At 38.8% G+C, this 23,146-nt stretch overlaps 2 protein-coding genes across 3 annotated transcripts in view; one reads left to right on the forward strand and one right to left on the reverse strand.

Annotated features, from left to right (window-relative positions):
• LOC123635134 (non-histone chromosomal protein HMG-14-like) overlaps positions 1-6,971 on the forward strand; it is a 31,191-nt gene extending 24,220 nt beyond the window's left edge. Inside the window, exon 2 of the mRNA XM_045546996.1 lies at positions 5,774-6,971. Within this exon, the coding sequence (XP_045402952.1) occupies positions 5,875-6,186 (312 nt within the window). The 5' untranslated portion in view covers positions 5,774-5,874 and the 3' untranslated portion in view covers positions 6,187-6,971. The remainder of the gene's footprint in view (positions 1-5,773) is intronic.
• Positions 1-23,146, reverse strand: part of THEM4 (thioesterase superfamily member 4) — a 36,211-nt gene that overhangs the window by 7,211 nt on the left and 5,854 nt on the right. The window contains exons 2-4 of one of the 2 annotated variants that reach the window (XM_045546995.1): positions 20,275-20,410; positions 14,350-14,509; positions 13,296-13,406 (exon numbers count right to left, since the gene is read on the reverse strand). In XM_045546995.1, coding sequence (XP_045402951.1) covers positions 13,296-13,406; positions 14,350-14,509; positions 20,275-20,410 — 407 coding nt within the window. Of the gene's footprint in view, positions 1-13,295; positions 13,407-14,349; positions 14,510-20,223; positions 20,411-23,146 lie in introns of both variants that reach the window. The other variant, XM_045546994.1, reaches the window with a different exon arrangement.

Raw genomic sequence — 23,146 nt, forward strand, 5'->3', positions numbered from 1 at the left:
TCTAATTTTTTTGTTTGTTTTTTGGAAATGGAGTCTTGCTGTTACCCAGGCTGGAGCGCAGCAGCTATTCACAGGCATGACTACAGCGCAATACAGCTTCCAAGTCTCGGCTCAAGTAATCCTCCTGCCCAGCCTCCTGAGTAGCTGGGAGTATAGCTACCACTGTAGCCACCGCTGTGCCACCGAGCCTGGCTCTAATTGTTTTTGTCTGCTTGACCTATCAGTAATCGAGAACAGCGTGTTGGACTGTCCCACTATGAAGGCGGATTATTCAATTTCTCCCTATGATTCTACCAATTGTTTATTTATTTACTTATTTTTTGAGACAGTCTTGCTCTGTCGCCTGGGCTAGAGTGCTGTGGTGTCAGCCTAGCTCACAGCAACCTCAAACTCCTGGGCTCAAGCGATTCTCCTGCCTCAGCCTCCTGAGTAGCTGGGACTACAGGCATGTGCCACCATGCATGGCTAATTTTTTTTTTTCCTATTTTTAGTTGCACATCTAATTTATTTTTATTTTTTAGTAGAGACAGAGTCTTGCTCTTTCTTGCTCAGGCTGGTCTCGAACTCCTGAGCTCAAGAGATCCTCCCACCTTGGCCTCCCAGAGTGCTAGGATTACAGGCATGAGCCACCATATCCGGCCCATATTTGTTTATATACTTTGAAGTTATTAAGTATATATCAATTTAGCATTGCTCTTGTCTGCTATTGAACTGAATCTTTTATTAATCTGAAGTAGCCTTCTCTATGCCTAATATTACTTTTTTGACAATTTATTATTTTTTTCTGCTATCTCAGCTTTCTTCTGGTTAGCTTACCTAGCATATTTTTCCTTCCTTTTATACCTTTCAGTGTCATGTTTTAAATATGTCTCATATAAATAGTCTCTAATTTTTTACATTTTACTTTTTTTCCCTTTTCTTTTTTTTTACATGTCATATTCTTTCTGAGGTTTAATCTAACTTTTTACATTTTAAAATTCAATTTTATAATCTGTGAAATGATGGTTTGGTCTATTTATATTGAATAATCACTGATTTATTTAGGCTTATTTCTATCATCTGATTTTGGCTTTCTATTTTTTTTTTTTTTTTGAGACAAAGTCTCTCTCTGTTGCCTGGGCTAGAGTGCCGTGGTGTCAGCCTAGCTCACAGCAACCTCAAACTCCTGGGCTCAAGCGATCCTCCTGCCTCAGCCTCCCGAGTAGCTGGGACTACAGGCATGTGCCACCATACCTAGCTAATTTTTTCTATATGTATATCTTTTAGCTGTCCAAATCATTTCTTTCTATTTTTAGTAGAGACGGGGGTCTCGCTCTTGCTCAGGCTGGTCTCAAACTCCTGAGCTCAAGCGATCCTCCCACCTCGGCCTCCCAGAGTGCTAGGATTACAGGCATGAGCCACCACGCCTGGCCTGGCTTTCTCTTTGATTCACTTTTTCTGACCCTCTTTTTAAAATCTTTTTTGCTTTTTAAATAATTGAGTTTTTCTACTCATTTCTTTATTTGATTTTTATTCTTCTGCTATTTTAGGCATTACTTATACCTTCATTTTCTCTTAGTCATCCTCCCCACTGAAAAATAATACAAGGATGTTTGAACATTAACTGTGTTCGCCCTCTCCCAAACATGCTATTGTTGTCCAGTATTTTAGCTGTCCTTTTGTTAATCCCTGGAATTTAGACATTATTATTACATATGTAGAGACTCTATTTAGGTTTTTGTTATCTACATGCGTGCCAATTTATTTGCTCACAATTCCTTTTCCCGTGCTCCTCCCTGTTAGGATTACTTTTCTTCTTTTTGAAGTACATCCTTTAGAAATTCCCTGGGTGTTGTTGGGTGTTGTTCTGCTGTTCCACAACTCCATTTTTGTTTGAATGAAAACACCTTTATTTTGCCCTCATTTTTGGAAGTTAGCTTTGCTGAGAGCATGATTTTAGGTTGACGTGTTTCCTTCAGTACTTTCAAGATATTTTGTTGTCGTCTAGCTTCTCCTGTTGCTTTGAGGTTTACTGCTGGTGTAATGGCACCCTCTTGCTTCCAAGAAGCAGGACTGCTCTGTAATGGGTGATCTTTTGTCTCTGACTGCTTTTAAGATCTCTTTGTCTTAAATATTTTGCAATTTCTCTATATTTCTAGATATGGATTTATTTTTATTTATCTTGCTTGATATTTATTGTGTTTTCTCTATCTGTGGATTCATGATTTTCTTTAGTTCTAGAATATGCTGAATCCATTATCTCTTCAAATACAGGATCTCTTCCATTCTCTCTATTCTATTTTTCTAGGACTCTGATTAGAGCATATTAGAACTTTTCATTTGTCCTCTATAGCTCAAGTTCTCTTATGTATGGGGCATATTGTCTATTTCCTTTTCTCTCTGTGCTGGATTCAGGATAATTTCTTTCCTTCCTTCCCTTTCTTTACTTTTTCCTAAGCCTAGATCTGAAAATAATAATTAAAAAGGCCCATTTAACATATTAAATTGCTAGCTCTAAGTACATTAACTGTGATCCTTCAAACACCCCTCTAAGAAAAGTATTATTACCCCTGGTGAATAGATAGGAAACTGAGGGCCAGAGAGGTTAAGTAACTTCCCAAAGCCACATTTATTTGGTGGCACATGTGGGATCCAAATCATTATCAGTCTGATTGAAAGTTCTGCTTCCCCTTTTGCTTGTTGGATCTGCTAAATGACTTAGCTGAGGTGGGCCTTTTGATGTATTTATGGGATATATCTCAATATCACACTGAAACCATGGAGCTGGTGACTAATTTAGTCTTTTTACCAACACCATTACCAACACCACCACCGCTGAGCATATGGATCTGTTGATCCATATGGAACTCTTGATTAAACCTCAGTGGAGGGGGGAAGTATCTTGTAGGGAGAATCGATTTGAAGGCTTACTAGCCTGTAAGATTATAAAAATCATTAGAGTTACAAATGATCTAATGAATTTTTAGTAAAAATAGAGGACACGATTTAATTGTGCATTTTAGAGGAATGAGCTCCTAAAACGTGAAACCAATTGGCTACAAAGTAGAGATACAGTGCCATGAGTTTGTTAAAGTGATCTGAGCTTCTGCAAAACAAAAACAGAATGAAAAGCAATCTAAACTCTAAAAAGCAAACGAACAAGAAACAGAAGCCTAGGGTTTACCCCATTTTTCTTTTTCTCTTGAAGAAAACTAGTGAATGCAGTTTTTAAAGCTCTGCTTTAAATTCTTATAATGGAGTAAATTTAGAGAGAAACTCCTATGTTATCTAGCCACAAGATTTCAATTTACCCCTCTTGTTTTGATACCATGCAGGCCCCAGTGAAACCTTTCTGTACAGACTGCCCACAGGGTGCAGTAGTTATATAGTAGGAGAGAAAGAAATAACATGCCACAGTTTTTTGAGTTTCTAAATGGATTCAGAGGAAAAGTTGTTTCTTTTCTTTTCTTTTTTTTTTTTTGAGACAGGGACTTGCTCTGTCACCCAGGCTAGAGTGCGGTGGCGTCATCACAGCTCATTGGCAACCTCAAACTCCCGGGCTCAAGGGATCCTCCTGTCTCAGCCTCCCAAGTAGCTGGGACTACAGGCATGCACCAACACACCCGGCTAATTTTTTTTTTTTTTTTTTTTTAAGAGACGGGCTCTTGCTCTGTTGCCCAAGTTGGTCTTTTTTTTTTTTTTTTTTTTTTGAGACAGAGTCTCACTCTGTTGCCTGGGCTAGAGTGAGTGCCGTGGCATCAGCCTAGCTCACAGCAACCTCAGACTCCTGGGCTTAAGCGATCCTACTGCCTCAGCCTCCCGAGTAGCTGGGACTACAGGCATGAGCCACCATGCCCGGCTAATTTTTTTGTATATATATTTTTAGTTGGCCAGATAATTTCTTTCTATTTTTAGTAGAGACGGGGTCTCACTCTTGCTCAGGCTGCCAAGTTGGTCTTGAACTTCTAGCCTCAAACAATCGTCTCACCTTGGCCCCCCAAAGTGCTGGGATTATAGGCGTGAGCCACCATGCCTGGCCTGAGGCAAAGTTTTGACCTTCACCAACAAATATTTTTATCAGGGTAATTTCTTCAGTTGTGTATTCCTGTTCACTTTCAACTATGTTTTTTATTTGTTTTGTTGTTCTTGTTGCTTTTTAAGAGATAGGGTCTCGCTCTATTGCCCAGACTGTAGAGCAGTGGCACGATCATAGCTCGCTGTGCCTCAAACTCCTGGGCTCAAGGCCTTGGTGTTCCAAAGGGCTGGGATTGCTAGTATGAGCCACTGTGCCTGGTCCTCAGCTATTTAAATAGCCCTTTAACCTGTTCACTGAGGTGTTTTTGTTTTTAAACAATTACACTTTTATTTCTAAAAGTTCTATTAGATTCCATGGCAAATCTGCCTAATAATTTTTATAGTTTATTATTGCTTTCTTTTTGTGATGTCATCTTTTATTTCTTTAAACATCTTATACTTTGTTCTTTCATATTGTGTATTGATTATCATGATATCTTATGTCTGTGGGAATCTAAATACGTTATTTATTGTTTCTGCTGATACTCTTGGCAGTTTATTTCTTTGTGTATTTGGTGCAGGATCTACTTGTTTCGAAGGAGAAACATCCTTCAGCATTTCTTATCTGCCACGTTGCATTGAGAAGACTAATCCAGAGCTCAGAGCTAATCCAGTTGAGATAAATCTCAACTGATTTATCACGAATGGGTTATAGACATGCCTAGATATTGATCCTTTCCGCTGGCTAGTCACCACTAGTTATAAGATGCTTTCTCTATTTATCTTAATTTGCTAAGAACAAAGAAATAAATCAAGTGTGACATTTGGATCAGAGGGCTGGAAATGATTTGAAATCGTTAAGGAACACTCTTGCTTCTTAAAAACAGGTAGATTAAGGCACTTGATCCTTAATTGATATTACAAATTATCTTAAATTAAAATTTAATCCCAGGTTGTTACCTCTCACATCCTGAAGGGACATCAACTGATCGTATTAAATTTGGTTATTATTACTATTATTATTATGAAACTAAACAACTTTACACAAATTATAGGGCCCTATAAATGTTAAATTCTAACCTACTTATATAATCCAGGCTGGGAGTGGTGGCTCATGCCTGTAATTCTAGTACTTTGGGAGGCCAGGGTGGGAGGATTGCTTGAGGCCAGGAGTTCGAGACCAGCCTGAGCAACAAAGCAATACCACATCTCTAAAAAAGGAAAGGAAAGGAAAGGAAAGGAAAGGAAAGGAAAGGAAAGGAAAGGAAAGGAAAGGAAAGGAAAGAAGGAAGGAAGGAAGGATAACAACTTTCCTTGTCTAAAAATGTATCCAGTAAAAAAAAAACAAAGATGACAACTTTACCCAAGTTAATCTTTAAAGGCCATGTAATTGCTATCAAAATCCCACCTTTTTTTTGGGTCACATTTTGACTAATTTAATCTAATGTTCATCTTGTTCATTCAAGTGATACATAAAAGTGGTTGATGACACACAAGGATGCTATAAGAGAAGGAGGTACAATGACAGTCTGGGTGAGAGGTTAAAAATCGAAGGCACAAGTAGGAACAGAAGGAAACTATAATAATAAGGGCCATTTATGAAAACTACAATTAACATCATTCTAGAAGCATAGAAAACAGAGTGATGATTATGACTGTCTACATTATGGAAAGCCATAAGCTTCTAATGATTGTTAACAAAGGAAGAGTTAGCACGAAGAGAACAAAACTATAGTTATAATTCAAAAATAAGGATGACTCCATCCAGTTCTCCCCCCAGCCCCGGCAGCGGGTCTCAACAGCTTGGGCAGCGGGAGCAGCGGCAGCGGCCGGGCACCCAGCTTCACGAAGGCACCGGCAGGCACCGTCCCCACTGCCAAGATGCAGAAGAGGAAGGTCAGCTTCAGGAAGGTCAGCTTGGCTGAAGGCACGGTGAAGGAAGAGCCCAAGAGGAGATCTGCGCGGTTGTCACCTAAACCTGCTCTTGCAAAAGTGGAAACGAAGCCCAAAAAGGCAGCAGCAAAGGGTAAATCTTCAGACAAAAAAGTGCAACCGAAAGGGAAAAGGGGAGCAAAGGGAAGACAGGCCAAAGTGGCTAACCAAGAAACTAAAGTTTTACCTGCAGAAAAGGGAGAAACTAAATCTGACGCGAACCCAGCCTCTGATGAAGCAGGAGAGAGAAGCCACGCCTGATTAGTGTCACACACCGTGTCTTATCAGTGGTCCCTGTCTACCTTCTTGTACAATCCAGGGGAATATTTTATCAACTATTTTGTAAATGCAAGTTTTTTAGTAACTCTAGAAACATTTTTAAGAAGGAGGGAATCCCACCTCATCCTATTTTTTAAGTGTAAATGCTTTTTTTTAAGATGTGAAATCATTCGCTGCATGTTTATTTTTTTTGGTACAACCAGAAAATAGTGTGAGATATTGAATTACGTGAGGCTTTGACTGTCTTGGGTGTCAGCTGAACATTTCACAGATGGGGGTTAGTTTTTATATCCCATAATGCAAAGCATATTAAATGGCTTTGTGGAGTCCCAGCCCTGCATCTAATATCTTGAACATTTTAAATTATTTCTATTCCCATGTTGTTTTTTTAGTAGAATTGTTTCCCAAAGAAAACCACTCCTTGATCATGGCTTTCTCTGGCAGAATTGTGTATACTCTATAACATCTTTGGTGGTGGCAGTCCTGTTTTCCTAATAACTTTGTTAATGTACTGTGAAAGATTGAAAATTTGAGTATGTGTTATATATGACAATAAATTATGAATTGGTGGGACTTATGTAACAGCTTATCAACATTTGAACATACTGGTACTTAATATCTTCTTGAGGAAAATTTGCCTCCAAATTTTAAGCTGGAAAGTCAGTGCAATAACTGTGTAAAAAAGAACTAAAATAAATGGCTTTTTAGATTTTTGGTACATATGTTAAAAATTATGTACAAATTGAAATGTCTGTACTTATCCTTGACACAACCAATAAAATCTCAATTATAAAAGAAAAAAATAAGGATGATTAAATAATTTAATTTTTTAAGCAGTTTACACATAGAGGACATTGTTGACAAGTAAGTGTTTCTTCTATGAAATCATGTATCTGTCTTATACGTATTTTACTCTGGATGTAGGAAATGGTACACACACAGTAAGGGATGTGTACAAGTCAGGTTTTGTGAGGTTGCATTCAAAGAATTATGCTTACACATCACAGCATAAGCAAACCAATAGTATTCTTAGCTATAAGGTTGTAGGTAGAGGTATATACAGGGTACCTATATTCAGCAAGGAGTCCTCCACTGTCAGTCTAAGGGGCTTGAGTCTGCATGAACTCAGGGTAGGCAATGACTAGGAGACCCTCATCGGACCTATTACTTCTTATATTCCCCCAAAGTATGTGACGTGCAGGTGAGCTATCAGGTGAAAAGAATATTTATGCACATTCAGTTCACTTATACCCATGGATATATGCCTTTTGGGGGTTCACAATCCTGTATAATCTCTGTTTAAACTCCCACTGATCCCCTCCCCTCAGCAATAGGCAGGGAACTCTGAGGAATCTAAACATTAATTCCAGAAAATGCAGGAACTGTGCCCTTAACAGAAAGGGCTGATTATAGAAAATAATCAGCTAGAAAGAAGGCTCATCAGTATATGGCAATATGAAATGCCTTGCCCAGCTGAATATTCCTGAAAGAAAACTACATAGATTTATGTCCTGTCTCCTGGGAGATGGAACCTCAAAATGCCTCTGCCAATTAAATGAAATGCATCTAATTGTAGGTAGGCAGCAAACCAAAGCAGAAAACATGTGCTTAAGACACAATGGACTTGCACAATCACAAAGGGGAAGCACCAGGTTTTAAGGAAAGGTGTGGGTTTGGAAAGTCCTTCTGACACAGTAAGGAAACTATGACTTTAAGAGGGGTTTAGCTCTATGAATTCAGGCTTCTGTCTGAATCACCTTCAAAAGCAAAATCCTGCTCCATCAAGTATCACCAGCTTGACAGTCCAGAAACTACAAATTTGGCTGATTTAGGAAAACTGCAAACTTCAAATATGTGGAAATTAAACAAAATACTTTTGAACAATCAATGTATCAGAGAAGAAATAAAAAATGAAATTAGAAAATGTCTTGAGACAAATGAAAATAAAAATATAACATACCAAAACTTACACAATGCAACAAAAGTAGTACAAAGAGGAAAGTTTATAGCAATAAATATCTATATTAAAAAGTAAGAAAGATCTCAGATAAACAACTTAACTTTAAACCTCAAGGAACTAGAAAAAGAGGAATAAACTAAGTCTAAAGTCAGCAGAAGGAAGGAAGTAATAAAGATTAGAATAAAATAAACAAAATAAAGACTAGAAAGGCAATAGAAAAATCAACAAAATTAAGAGTTGGATTTTTTAAAAGAAAAACAAAATAACAAACTTTTAGCTAGACTAAGAAAAAAGAGAGAAGACAAAATCAGAAATAAAAGAGGAGATATTACAACTGATGCCACAGAAATAAAAAGAATTATAAGAGACTACTATGAATAATTATATGTACACAAACTGGATAACCTACAGAAAAAAGAATAATTCCTAGAAATATACAACTTACCAGGACTGAGTCACAAAGAAAGAGAAAGTCTGAACAGCCTTGTAACTAGTAAGGTAATTGAATCAATAATTAAAAATCTCCCAACAAAGAAAAGCTCAGGACCACATAGCTTCGCTGGTGAATTCTACCAAACATTTAAAGAATAATTAACATGAATCTTCCTCAAACTCTTCTGAAAAATCAAGGAGGGTATACTTCCAAACTCATTTTATGAGGCCAACATTACCCTGATACCAAAGACACACAAAGACACCACAAGAAAACTACAAGTCAATATCCCTGATGAATAGAGATGCAAAAATCCTCAACAAAATACTAGCAAACTGAATACAACACATTACATGAACCACACACCATAATTGAGTGGGACTTATCCATGGGATGCAAGGATGGTTCAATATATGCAAAAAAATTAATGTAATACATCGTATTAGAATGAAGGAAAAAATATCACACTATCATTGAGGGTAGAAAAAACATCTGACAAAACTCAACACTCCTTCATGACAAAAACTCAACAAACTAGGTATAGAAGGAATGTACCTCAACATAATAAAGGTCATATATGACAAATTCACAGCTAACATCATACTCAATGGTGAAAAACTGAAAAGTTTTTCTCTAAAATCAGGAACAGAGCAAGGATGCCCACTCTCACAACTTCTATTCAACATAGTACTGGAAATCCTAGCCAAAACAATTAGGCAAGAAAAAGAAATAAAACATACTCAAATTGGAAGGAAAGAAGTATAATTATCGCTGTTTGTAGATGACATGTCATACACAGAAAACTATGCCTAAAGATTCCACAAAAAGGTCGGGCGCGGTGGCTCACGCCTGTAATCCTAGCCCTCTGGGAGGCCGAGGCGGGTGGATGCTCGAGGTCAGGAGTTCGAGACCAGCCTGAGTGAGACCCCGTCTCTACTAAAAATAGAAATAAAAATTATCTGGACAACTAAAAATATATATAGAAAAAATTAGCTGGGCATGGTGGCGCATGCCTGTAGTCCCAGCTACTCGGGAGGCTGAGGTAGTAGGATCGCTTAAGCCCAGGAGTTTGAGGTTGCTGTGAGCTAGGCTGACGCCACGGCACTCACTCTAGCCCGGGCAACAAAGTGAGACTCTGTCTCAAAAAAAAAAAAAAAAAAAAAAAAAAAAGATTCCACAAAAAAAACCTGTTAGAACCAATGAACATGAATTAATCAACATACAAAAACCAGTTGCATTTCCATAAACAATGTACCATCCAAAAAGGAAATTAAGAAAACAATAAAAAAGAACAAAATACTTAGGAAAAAACTTAAGTAAGAAGGTTAAAAACGTGTACACTGAAAACTACAAAACATTGATGAAAAAAATTAAAGATGACATAAACAAATGGAAAGACATCTTGTGTTCCTGGGCTAGAAGACTTAATATTGCTAAAATGTCCATACGACTCAAAGCAATCTATAGATTGAATGCAATTGCTATGAAAATCCCAATGGCATTTTTTACAGAAGTAAAAAGAAAATAAAATTCTATAACTCATATGGAAACATAAAGACCTTGAAAAGTCAAACAATCTTGAAGAACAAAGCTGGAGACATTACTTTCAAAGTATATTACAAATCTATAGTAATTAAAACAGCATGGTACTGGCATAAAGACAAACATATATGTTATAGACTAATGCAACAGAAAATAGAGCCCAGAAATAAATCCACACATATATGGTCAACTGACCTTTGACAAGGGTGCCAAGAATACACAATGGGGAAAAGATAGTCTCTTTAACAAATGGTGTCAGAAAAACTGGATATCCACATGTAAAATAATGAATTTTGAACTCATATTTTATACCATACACAAAAATAGACTCAAAATGGGTTACAGATTTAAATGTAAGACCTAAAACTATAAAACTCCTGGAAGAAAACAGGGAGGAAATGTTTCATGACATTGGTTTTGGCAATGATTTCATGGATATGACATCAAAAGCACAGGCAACGAAAGCAAAAATAGACAAGTGGGACTACGTTAAACTAAAAAGCTTCTTTCTGCACACCAAGGGAAACAATCAACAGAGTGAAATGGCAACCTATGGAATGGGAGAAAATATCTGCAAACCATATAGCTGATAAGGGGTTAATTTTTAAAATATATAAGAAACTCCTACAACTCAATAACAAAGGATTAGCTACTCAATTTAAAAATGGGCTAAAGACTTGAGTAGACATTTCCCCAAAGAAGACATACAAATGAACAACAGCATAACAACATATTAACAAATGCTCAATGCCACTAATTATCAGGGAAATGTAAATCAAAACCAGAATGAAATATCACTTCATACCTGTTAGGATGGCTATTATAAAACAAAAAACAAAAAACCCAAAAGACATTAAGTGTCAGTGAGGAAGTAGAGAAATTGGAAGCCTTGTACACTGTTGGTGAGAATGCAAAATCATGTAGCCACTATGGAAAACAGTACAGAGGTTCCTTAAAAAATTAAAAATAGAACTACCATATGATCCAGCAATCCCACTTCTGGGTATTTACCCAAAAGAATTGAAATCAGGATTTTGAAGAGATATTAGCACCCCTTTGTACACTGCAGCACTATTCACAATAGCCAAGATGTGGAAACAACTTACATGCCCACTGATGGATAAATGGATAAAGAAAATGTGGCATATACATACAACAGAATATTTATTATTCAGCCTTAACAAAGAACGAAATCCTGCAATATGAGGTAAAATGGATGAACCTTGAAGACATTATGCTAAGTGAAATAAGCCAGCCCCAGAAGGACAAATACTGCATGATTCCACTTAGATGAAGTATCAAAATTAGTCAAACCCATAGAATCAGAGAGTACAATGGTGGTAACCAAGGGCTGGGGACTGGAGGAGAGGGAAATGGGATATTGCTAATCAGTGGGCATAAGTTTTAATTACACAAGATGAATAAGTTCTACAGATCTGCTATACAACATTGTATCAATTATTAACAATATTGGATTACACACTTAAAAGTGTGTTCAGAGGGTAGGTCTCTTATTAAGTGTTCTTACGGCAATAAAATAAAATTGAAAAGAAAAATGACATCCCTCTTCTCCCCATCCTCAATCCTGCTGTCCAGGACATGTGATGGCTCTTGTTGCCATTCTGGACTGTGAAAAGGTGAGCTGGAAGGAGCCTGCATTTCTGGGAACCATATGGTGCTGCCATACCAGCCCAGGATGCCTTTTTCTAGACTTCTTTCACATGATAAATTTCTATCCTGTTTAAGTCATTTACTTTGAAGTTACTATTATTGGTGGCTGGGGAAGAAGTTGTTAAAGCAGCTGGCCCCAATTCACTGTGTATGTGATGGGGAGCAGAGGGACATACTCCCAGGGAAAACAAACAAACAAACAAAAAACAAAAGAAGCAAATGGCCCTGTTTAATCTCTTCCAACTGGACCTTCATGTAAATAGAATGGGGTGTGGCAAACTATAGCCCACTGGCCAACTGTGTTTTTGTAAATAAAGTTTCATTGGAACATAGCTACATCCATTTGTTTATGTATTGTCTATGGCTGCTTTTGTGCTATAAGGGCAGAGTTGAGTAGTTGTGTTAGAGACCATATACCCCATAAGGCATAAATTATTTACAGAAAAAGATTCCTGATCCCTAAAATAAACTAATGATATTTTCTAGGGGGAAGAATTATTTTCTACTGAATGCCCTTAGTAGGACATGCTTGGCTATGGATTTCTTATAGTAAATAAACCCACACCCTATAAAGCATGGCTCCCTGATGAGGCCACATAATCCATATAACTTTCAGGCGTATTAAATGGAGATGTTTTGTAATTTAAATGGTTCCTATTGTGTGAGGTAATAACCCACAAAACCTCACTTGGAGACCTCATCAATTCAACTCTCTGTTCTTATATTCTGTTCTATCCTGTTGCTATCTTAATCCTGTGCCAGTATTCATACTATTTTGTTTACTGTAGGGGTAAAGCTGTATGGTTGAAGAATTAAATGGGATCATGCCAAGCTTTATTTTTGATGGATACCAAACTCATCTGTTGTTTTTTTATTTCTTTATTTTTTTTTTTAGAGACGGGGTATCGCTTTTGCTCAGGCTGATCTTGAACTCCTGAGCTCAACTGATACTCCCACCTCGGCCTCCCAGAGTGCTAGGATTGTTGTCCTTTTATTTCTACGTGAAGTTATTTAAACATCTATATTTTGTTAAGTAGTGGACGTTGGCACTCCACCCAGAGCCCCTTGGATCCCTTTTTCACTTTTTTGGGGTTATTTGCCCTACAGCTTGCTATGCTGAAAAACAGAGAGCTTTAGAAGGACCTGAGAATTTACAGTCCCCAAGATGGCCCGTATCTTAATGACGGATGTGTATAAGAATATGAAGACCCCCTTCCCCGAGGGAGGGATTATTCTGAGGCATAAATTTCCTTCCAGAGTTCCTTTGTGTGATCAGGCTAAAGCTACCCTTTGCAGGACTTTGAGAGCTCAACCCTGGTTGACTTCCTCACCTTCCCTGTCCTCCTTCTCCCACTCCCTTGCTAGTTTCCTCTGGGAACATTTCCTTAATAATCACTTGCACACAAATCTTTGTCTCAGGACCTGCAGCTGTGGAACATGACCTTACAATATCTAAGGAGAAGCTGAGAATGATTATGAATTTACCTTTTAAAATTGATGTTGAGATTTGCAGTCATGACAGTTCCCCCAGCTATTGCTGCAGACACACCGAGAGTAGTATCAATTATGGTTGCAATGGCACCTCCATGAAGGAATCTAGTCACAACAGGAATAGAGGAGAAATGTTTGCAGAAGTTTTGAAACAGAGAGCCTCTTAAGAGAAATTATCCAAGCATCTTCACACAATTTACTTATGAAAGGTCCATTTGGTCCATGTCCAGTGTAGTGAATGTCAAATAATACCCATGTCCCTAAGTTTATTTTGTTCATAGCATATTTTATTATTTTTATTTATTTAGAGAAAGAGTCTTTCTCTGTCATCCAGGCTGTAGTGCAGTGGCACAATCATAGCCTGGGCTCAAATGATCCTCCTGTCTCAGTCTCCCGAGTTGCTGGGACTATAAGTGACATCATCATGCTCGGTTAATTTAAATTTTTTTTTAGAGATGGGCTGGTCTCCAACTCCTGGGCTCAAGTGATCCTCCTGCCTTGGCCTCCCAAATTGCTGGGACTACAGGTATAAGGCATCATGCTTGGCCTGTTCATAGCATAATAGTGTAGTCTTAAGCATTTGTACTAAGACCAGAACTTAATAGTAATCAGATTGCAAGCAAGAAAAAAGCTAAAATATAATTTAGAAAATTTATATGATGTTTTTATTAAACAAACTACACATGTTCATTTTTTAGAAATTTTAAACATGCAACTAAGCAGAAGAAAAAAGAAAAAAAAAGGCCCATAATACTACCATCTAGTCAGTGACAAGCCACTGTTAACACGTTAATGACACTCCTTCAAATTATACTTTATTGCTATGCCCTATAATAATATATCACATATGCTCTTTAATACACTAAATATTTAATAAATATTAACAATATAGATAAGATATCCTTTAATAATGTATTATAAACATCTTCCCATGTCAATAGATATACATCTATATTACCATTTGAATGCCTTCACTGTAGTTATGGATACATGAGGGTGCTATAAGATAAAACTCTTTAGATCCACATTTCTAGGCTATCCTTCTTACCCAGGCATTCCTTCCAGGTAAGGACCTCCTTGAAACAAACAAACTGTCCGTTTCTCAACATCATTACAGAATATCACATGTTCAAAGCCCAAGCCTTCCTCAAAGCTACTGGTGAAGAGACGGGTCTGTGTTCTTAGATCTTCTTTTGTAAGTTCTCGGTCTGTAGGAAAATGAGGTGAATGGGCACATGAGAACAAGTGTGATCCCACATCAGTTATTAGTGGCAAAAAAAAAAAAAAAAGTGTGAGAGAAATACCATGACAGAGCCAAGTACCTATACTCTGCTAGACTCACATGTCAATAGATGATTGAATTAAAATGTCAAATGGGTGCAAAACTGAAAAGAATGGGAGGGTCCCAAAGAAACAAGAATATAGGATCTTTGGCCTCGTGGAATTAACAGTCTAACTGGGGACAGAGTAAACATACATGAAATCAAAACAAAGTACTTACCCACCCACACATGGCAATCAGGAAATATAGTATAGAAATGCAAACAGTATGCTGGATAAAACAGTAAGGTATAGACAGAAATCCTTCTTGGAATAAGTGGTTAAATGGGATTTAGAGAAAATGAATAACGTAACAGAAAGGAGGTTTTCCTGGCAGGCATGAGTTTAGCTTGTCAGTTATACTGAATCAGAAACAGGCCAGTTCAACCCAATATTCAACTCAATATTCAAGTGTGATTGTGACTCTAAGCTCCCAAACTGGGGGTTGGAACCATTAGGGGTCATGAAATCAAATTAATGGGTTGTAACAAGACTTTAAAAAGACAAAGAATACTTCGCCTAGACCCTGGGTGAGTACTGTACTTGTTTAGATAAGTTTTTCCAACTGTGAGCAAGGAGGGGGCACTGGATTGAGTCAAAATGTAGGTCACTTCACAATAAAGACTGAAAGCTACTGCTGGAAGGATGGGTGTATTTGTCCTTTCATATCCATTTTAAAATTTAATCCCCTATACTCGGTTCTTGCTTTCACAGCTCATCATGATTTGCCATATATAAAATTATCTAAGTTTCTCTTATTTCTACCAAATTTATATTTACAAACTTGGAAAAAGATGTGATGAGAGGATCCGGGAAGTGAAGGACAGGGGAGGATGCCTTGTGTCCTGGGGCAGGCACTCCGTCTTTTAGACTATGTCTGCCCAGCAGCAGGCACGGATATGCACATGGTATACGTACTCAAGCAGTTGTTGAGGAAATCAATGACTCAGAAGGCCAGACCGAAAAAACATAAAATTGGGGATTGTATTATGGTATAGTGGAAAGACTCTTTGCCTGGGAGTTGGGAAAATTAAAATCTTAGCCCAGCTCTGGCCTAGAACTTGCTCTTTTGCTCTAAGCTTTATTCATTCAATGAAGAGGTAAACCTAAATGACCTCTAAAATCTCTTCCAAGTCTGACATTCTGGGACTTCAGGATAATGTAAGCATCAAACCCCTCTAATTTTTTACTTAGAATAGGAATTCAAAATTTCTCATCTAGGCTGGTCGGATGGTAGTGGGTTATCAGAATGTATTAACATTAGTGCCATTAAAGTTAGTATACAACCCCCCACTACTAAATGTGGCTTTAAAAAAATTTTTCTCGTCTAGATTACCAAGCTTTGAGGTTATCTGACGAAAATGAGAAAAATAAAGATGGTAAGACGAGTTTGTTAGAAATGCAGAATATCTCAGGCTCTATCCCTGATCTACTGAAATAGAACCTGCATTTTAACAAGGTTCTCAGGTGCTTAATATGCATTTGAAAGCCTGAAAGGCACTGGTCTTTTAAGACAGGGGCTAGCACTTAAGTCAGCAGTGGAGTAATATAATAAGATCTGCAATTTTGATCACTCTAACAGTTGAAGAAGGACTTTGAGGAGGGTAAGAATGGAGGAAGGAGATGAGTTAGAAGACCACTGTTAACAACATAAAACCACAATCACCAGCAGGGTGCGGTGGCTCACGCAGTAATCCTAGCACTCTGGGAGGCCGAGGTGAGAGGATCACTTGAAGTCATGAGTTTGAGACTAGCCTGAGCAAGAGCATAAACCCTGTCTCTACTAAAAATAGAAAAAATTAGCCGGGCATAGTGGCCCACGTCTGCAGTCCCAGCTACTCGGGAGGCTGAGGCAGGAGGATTGCTTGAGCCCAGGAGTTTGAGGTTGCTGTGAGCTAGGCTGATGCCACGGCACTCTAGCCTGGGCAACAGAGTGAGACTCTGTCTCAGAAAACAAAAACAAAAAAACCACAATCACCAAACTTATCTGTTAGGTCTGGCAATTTTCTCTAGCAATGCCTAGAGATGCAAAGAAGAGATGGCAGGTGGTTAGATTCACCCAGGACTGGGGTTCTCCTAGGCAAGTGGGCTGGAGAAGTTCAGATAGAAGAATGGTATGGGACAAGGAGGATGTAAAGGACTCTATGAACTGAAGGTCTTAATGAGATCAAAGAACAGTTTCTGAGAGGCCTTTGAACAAATAAGCTAGAAGGAAAAAGGCTGTGGTGAGAAAGCAGGATGTCTACACATGTGCATTGGGAGACTGTGTACTTTTTGAAGATGTCAAGGCTCAAGATGTTCATGGGAGTGTGTGGCGGGGCTGGGAAAAGAAAGTTCAGAGGTGCGAGAAAGTGAACACACCGAGAAGCCACAGTGTGTGTGCTGGAGTTGCTGGAACGGTGAGTGGCACTGGGCAGAGGGGAGATGGACACCCACCCGGTGAAATACTCAACACTGAGGGAGAGCTTGGCAGATGACAGCAACACAGAGGAGAGGAGAAGGTGATCAAGTCAGACAGTAGGAGCCTCAAAGGAACAGAGGGTTTTCTAAGATGAAGGGGAAGTGATGGTTTGAAAGCAAGTGTGGGTAGCAAAGAAGACCCCAAATTTCTCTTAATTCTGAGAGGGCCAAGTTTCAGTCAAGAGCGGGTGGAGGCTGGGTGAGGGAATGAGCAGAGCCATGTAGGAATGGAACCCTGGAAAACACTGGTATTTAAGGAGCTGGCAGAAGAAGGAGGCAAGATTGGTCTGAGAAGTGTATGAAAGCCAAGAGGGTAAAAACTGTCAAGGAGGAAGAGACCAACAGGGAGGTCCAGTACAGTACGGGCTAACAATGCCCACCGAATTTAGCATGTAGGTCACCAGTGACTTCAGTGAAGACATTTCAGCAGGGCTGTCAGGGTAGAAGACAGATTGCAATGGGCTAAGGACATTCAATTACTTGTGTGATGTGGTAATAGTTGGAATAGAATCAGCAATACAAATGACTAATTCTTTTCCTTCATTTATAAAATAGAACAAATCTTTTCTCTCTATATATTGGAGATTCTGCAAAGAAATTTAAGAACTCTACCATTTTCTCTTTTTCTTTTGAGTTTAAAGTGACATAACTCTACTTATGTTTTAATTTTTAAATTGACAATAATAGTACCTATTCATAGGGTACACACTGATGTTTTGATGCATATAATGCACAGTGATCAGATCAAGGTAATTAACATATCTATCATCTTAAACATTTATCATTTCTTTGTGTTGGGAACATTCAATATCCTCCTTTTATCTATCTGAAAGTATATGTCATCATTAACTGCATCCCACAGTGGCATAGAACACTAGAATTTTTTCCTGCTATCTAGCTGTAATTTTGTATCCTTTAACAAATCTTTCCCTATCCCTTTCCTTACCATTTTTTCTTGATTAAAGTAGTTTTATTTTTGTTTCATTCATTCCTTCAGCAAATACTAAAGTATCTACCATGAGGAAACAGAGGCACAGAAAGGTAAAGTATTAATAACTTGCCCAAAGTTGCACAGCTTTAAATAGTGGAACCAGAATTTGAACCCAGGCACTAAATTTCAATCATTAAATTGGAAGTTGTCAGTGTAAGACTGGTGGCAGGTACCCCTGCTTTCCCTAATGAAAAAAGAAGAGGCCCCTCCTACTCCTCCATACCCGCCCCAAAGCTGAAACAAAAAAATTCCTTATTCCTCGTGCTGACATCTCCTGGCCGAAGAAGCTCCCATCCCCCAGCCCTAAGAACCTATATAAACCCACTCAGACTTCTGGGCGGGGCGGATTCTCTAGTCCCACTCACAGGACTGTGAGGCTCGCTCAGGTCCCTCTCTCGGGGACTCGTTACCCCCACCCGAGAACGCTCCAATAAAGCCTCTTTACTTATCCCTTTCAACTCTGCTCGTCTTTCTTTCTCTGGAGCCGGCTACTTCAAAAAAACGTTACAGTCAGCTTTTGGATGGCCTCTAAAGCCATCTAAATGAGATCACCAGTGGAATAAAGAAAGGAGTACTAAGGACTGAGACATGGGGGTACCCTAACATTAAGAGTTGGAGGATGAAGAGGAACTGGCATAAGAAACTGAAAAGGAAGGACCAGTGAAGTATGAGACTGTGGTGTCTTAGAAGCAAAGTTCAAGGTGAAAGGAGTTACCAGCTGTGCCAAGAGCTGAGAGAAGTTACTGGATTTAGCAACATGAAGGTCACTGGTGCACTTGACAAGAGTAGTTTTGATGACATGGTGGGGGTGAAAGCCTGATCGGAGTGGATTCAAAAGAGACCAAGAAGAGAGAAATGCAGTTGTGCCATGCCTCAATGCTGATGACAAAGATCTAGCAGAAAGAGATGTCCTTCAGGAGGCCACAGGGGATGGAACGCAGTGCACAAATGGAGCGTCTGGCCTCCCCAAGGGTGTGGACAGTTCATTCATAGCAGACAAACAGCAGAACACCCGGCCCAGGTACAGGGAGGAGGCTACGTGGGGCAGTGGGAGTTTGGAAGTTGTCTTCTGATTGCTTTTCTTTTCTCTTAGTGAAATAGGAAGTGAGATCAGCTGAAAGTAAGAATGGGAAAGAAAGTGTTAGAGGCATGAGAAGAAAGAAAAAGGTAGGAAATAGCAATCAAGGAGGGCAGGAGAGTGAATAGACTAGGGAAATATGAAAAATGATTGTCAGGCATTGAGGGACTACTTGAGGTCATTTAAAAAAAAACATCACAATCCCCAAACTACTACCTAAAGATGTGTTTAGATGACTAAAAGATAAGGAGTAACTTGGAAATATCTGTCAAACAATTCAGTATGATACTATAATGATAGGTACCTGTCATTTTATATTCGTCAAAACCCATAGAAAATACAATACAAAGAGTGAACCCTAATATAAACTATGAACTTTAGTTAATAATAATGTACCAATATTGCCTTATCAACTGTAACAAATATACCATGGTAAAGCAAGATGTTAGTAACAGAGGCAATTAGGAGAGAGGGGAGGTAAGGGGTATGTGGGAACTCTCTGTATTTTCTATAAAACTAAAACTGCTAAAAGAAAAAAAAAGAATGTCTTAATTTAAAAAAAACAAAAACAAAATCCAGAAGGATAGAAGTGTAATGTGTTGTGGGCGTTGGGTGTAAGGGTGGGTGCCTTAAGGATATAGTCTGGGAGACACGGGATGACGTGAGTTTTCTGAGCTTCTTAGGGCGACAAAGCCAGATACTGGGATAAACGGCGGGTGACAAAGCCAGATACTGGGATAAACGGCAAAATGAAAGTTGATGACAGCCTCAAGACAGAGGGGTAATGAGGTTGTGGGAGGGTGGAGCTCTCTAGGGCCCCCTGTTCACTCCTGCTATTGGTGATGAGGATGCCAGGTGCCAGGGTGGGGACAGTCCTACTCTTGACCATAGGCTTTATGCTCTCCTACAGTCTGCAAAATTTATTGCGAGTTCTGGCCTATAAAACTGGGGACTATATAAATACTCTCCTGCACTATTCTCCTTTCTTTTTCATGCGGTAACTAGGCTTTAATCTGTCCTTAGTTTTATATTTGACATTCAGATATTATTCATGGGAAAGTGGCTGTTCCTACCAAGATGAAATGTTTTGAAGTCTTGAGTCCTTTGAATAGATCCATATTTACATGAAGGGAAACGTTTCCAGGAGCCGTCTTCACATTTCTTCATGAACTCGTCAAAGAGGAGTCTTATGTCCTTGCTCCAGCTGGGGTTGGGGATAGAAAAGTCCTTATAAACGACTTTCTTAGATGAAAATGACCTCTAAAAGACAGATAGAAGAAAAAGAATAATGGAGGTGCATTCTATTTCATAATATATACTCCCACTTTCTAAGACTACCTTGCTGCTTTTGTTTTCCCTAGAGGATTGTCGTTTCAAAATGGAAGGGAATTTCAGGGATCACCGGGTCCAATCTCCTTGGAAATGGGAGACTCAGAGAGGTTTGCCCAATGTCCCCAGCTAGCTAATGGCAGAGCTAGCAGTAAGCCCAGGTCTGATGATTCCATTCTTTTTTTCAAACCTTAATCAAGCATAGGTGAGCCAGCACACTGGAGATAAAGAGAGATGAATGACAGACACAACCCTCCATGTAAAAAGTGCTATCAGTGGGGTATGCAAAGGAAGATAGAGGACAAGGGAAAGGTATTCCTCTGTGATTTGGGGGCGGGGGGGGGGGGGGCAGAGATGTAACTAGTCCCCCATTGAACAAATTCCAATGACCTCTATAAAATCCTCTCCCTTGACTACTCTTGACATTTTGAGTCGTTTCCCAGAAATGGTGGATCTTCTGCAAGACAAAGGAACTGAGATCCTAGAGGCCCGTGGACAGACTCACCATCTCCCATGCCCTGCCCCAGGGCACGTGGCCCCTCCTTTAAAAGCCCATGATATCCTTTGGTCTGAGAGATGGATTTGAGGCAGCTTCTCCCTTCTCTCAACAAGGCACCTGTCATATTGAAAAATTCCTTTCTTCCTTGGCAATCCTCATTGTCTCAATATAGGATCTTTGTACGACAAGCAACTGGACCTAGACAGAAACTCCCTTGTGGTTTTAACAACAGGCAGGAGAAAGGGCTGCTCCAAGCAAAGGCATAGAGGGATGAAACAACCATATGACACACTCGAGAACTGGTAGGATTTCAGCCTTCATGGATATGAAGTGCAAAGAGAAGAATGGCAGGATGCGGCTAACAAAGCAGAAGAGGATTCACACCACAGAGACTGGCCCTAATGCAGGGCTTAGACTTCATCTTCTAGGTCAATATTTCCAAAGACCAGTATAAAAGATTTCAGATGGCATAAGGAAGGACAAAGACATGTATTCTTAAATATTATGATATACTTATATTTTTTATATAAAATATATTTATATAACATATTATAAAACGACACAAGTAGAAAATCACACTTGTGATTTATAAGTATTGTTACTGTGAACTAAAATAAAATTTTAAGGCTCACCCCCCCACCAGCTGACTAAATGGACCCCCTCATGGCCAAAAGGAATATCCTAAAACTAAACTGACTGCCAGGAGGAAGGAGGTCAGACATATCTTATCATGCCCTCTCCCTTCTTGGGAACATCCTTTGTAACCCATTAACAAGCCTAAAGCTATGCGAGACAAACCTACAGGTCCTCAATTTACACAACAAATATATGTCCAGATGGCTTATCTCTGATAAACAGCAACTATGTTAAAACATTACAAGCCTCTAGACAAAGCTTCCTGTCTTTAGCCAATTACAAGCCAAAGAATCTTTAAATCCACCCATAACCTGTAAGCCCCCACTTCCAGATGGCCCACCTTTTCAGGCCAAACCAATGTATGCCTCATGAGTATTGATTTATTTTACCTATAACCCCTGTCTCCCTGAAATGTATAAAACCAAACTAACCCAGCCACAGCGAGTCCACTTGCTCAAGGCCTCTTGGGCGTGGCTCCAGGTCATGATTCTCAAATTTGGCTCAGAATAAATCTCTTTAAAATTATTTTACAGAGTTTGGCTTTTTTCCCATTGACATTACTTAAGTAGAAGCTAATTAACACATTGACTGAGTTGTATTTAACTCAGGATAGTTTTAAGCCCAGGGCTTCATAAAGCAAAACCCTGCAGTTGGTTTGTGAAAATCTTACTTGTTGATGTTCTCATTGTTAAAATTAATATCAACGATATGCAATGTTGCACATAACTCATGCACAGAAAACAATAAAAAATAACAAATTAGAAAGGATCGTTTTGTTTTAATAAAACACGGTGGCACCAGTGAAAAAATTCTTTCCTCTAGTGTGGCAGTCAATTTTGATTATCCTCAAAATTCTTGAAAAAATATTTTTTTTTTAAAAAAAGGGAATCTTTAAAAGAATCATGAAGGTATTCGAATGATAAAACACCTTTTCCTCTTATTGGGAGCCTTAAGGAGTTTTAAGCAAAGGAGTAACATGAGCATAGGTTTTGGAAAGTTCCACCTGGTGTAAAGTATGAGTTAAAACGGTGAGATGCAATAGCAGCGAAACCAGTTAAAAGACTGTTGCGAAGGTCCAGGTTGGGTATGGTCAGAACCTGAACTGGGTACAGAGGAATGAGGAGAAAAGTTTTAAGATATTTAGGACACTGGAAATAAGGGATGTGGGGAATTACTGACTGTGAGGAAGAGAAAGCAGAAGAGTCTTGCATGATTCCAGAGTTGTGGCTTTGAAGATTAGGGTGGATAGAATGAAAAGAAAGAGGTGGTTTTTGTTATTGTGTGAGCACAGGTCAGGAAGGAGAAAATAGGAGTGGACCTATTAATTTTAGTTTGGGGCATATTGAGTTTGTTACTCCAAATGGGCACTATAATGATGTGGGAAATACAAATAATAAAAGTTTCAGTTTATGGAGGTGAGAACTAAGAGATACCTGAAAGTAAAGGCACTTGTAAATTCATAGCATAAACCATACAAGAAGAATAAATGTTAGGACTAGTCATTACCTTTTGTTGTCCTGAATAAAGGAAAG

Source organism: Lemur catta, chromosome 3 (genome assembly GCF_020740605.2).
Source record: "Lemur catta isolate mLemCat1 chromosome 3, mLemCat1.pri, whole genome shotgun sequence".
Taxonomy (NCBI): domain Eukaryota; kingdom Metazoa; phylum Chordata; class Mammalia; order Primates; family Lemuridae; genus Lemur; species Lemur catta.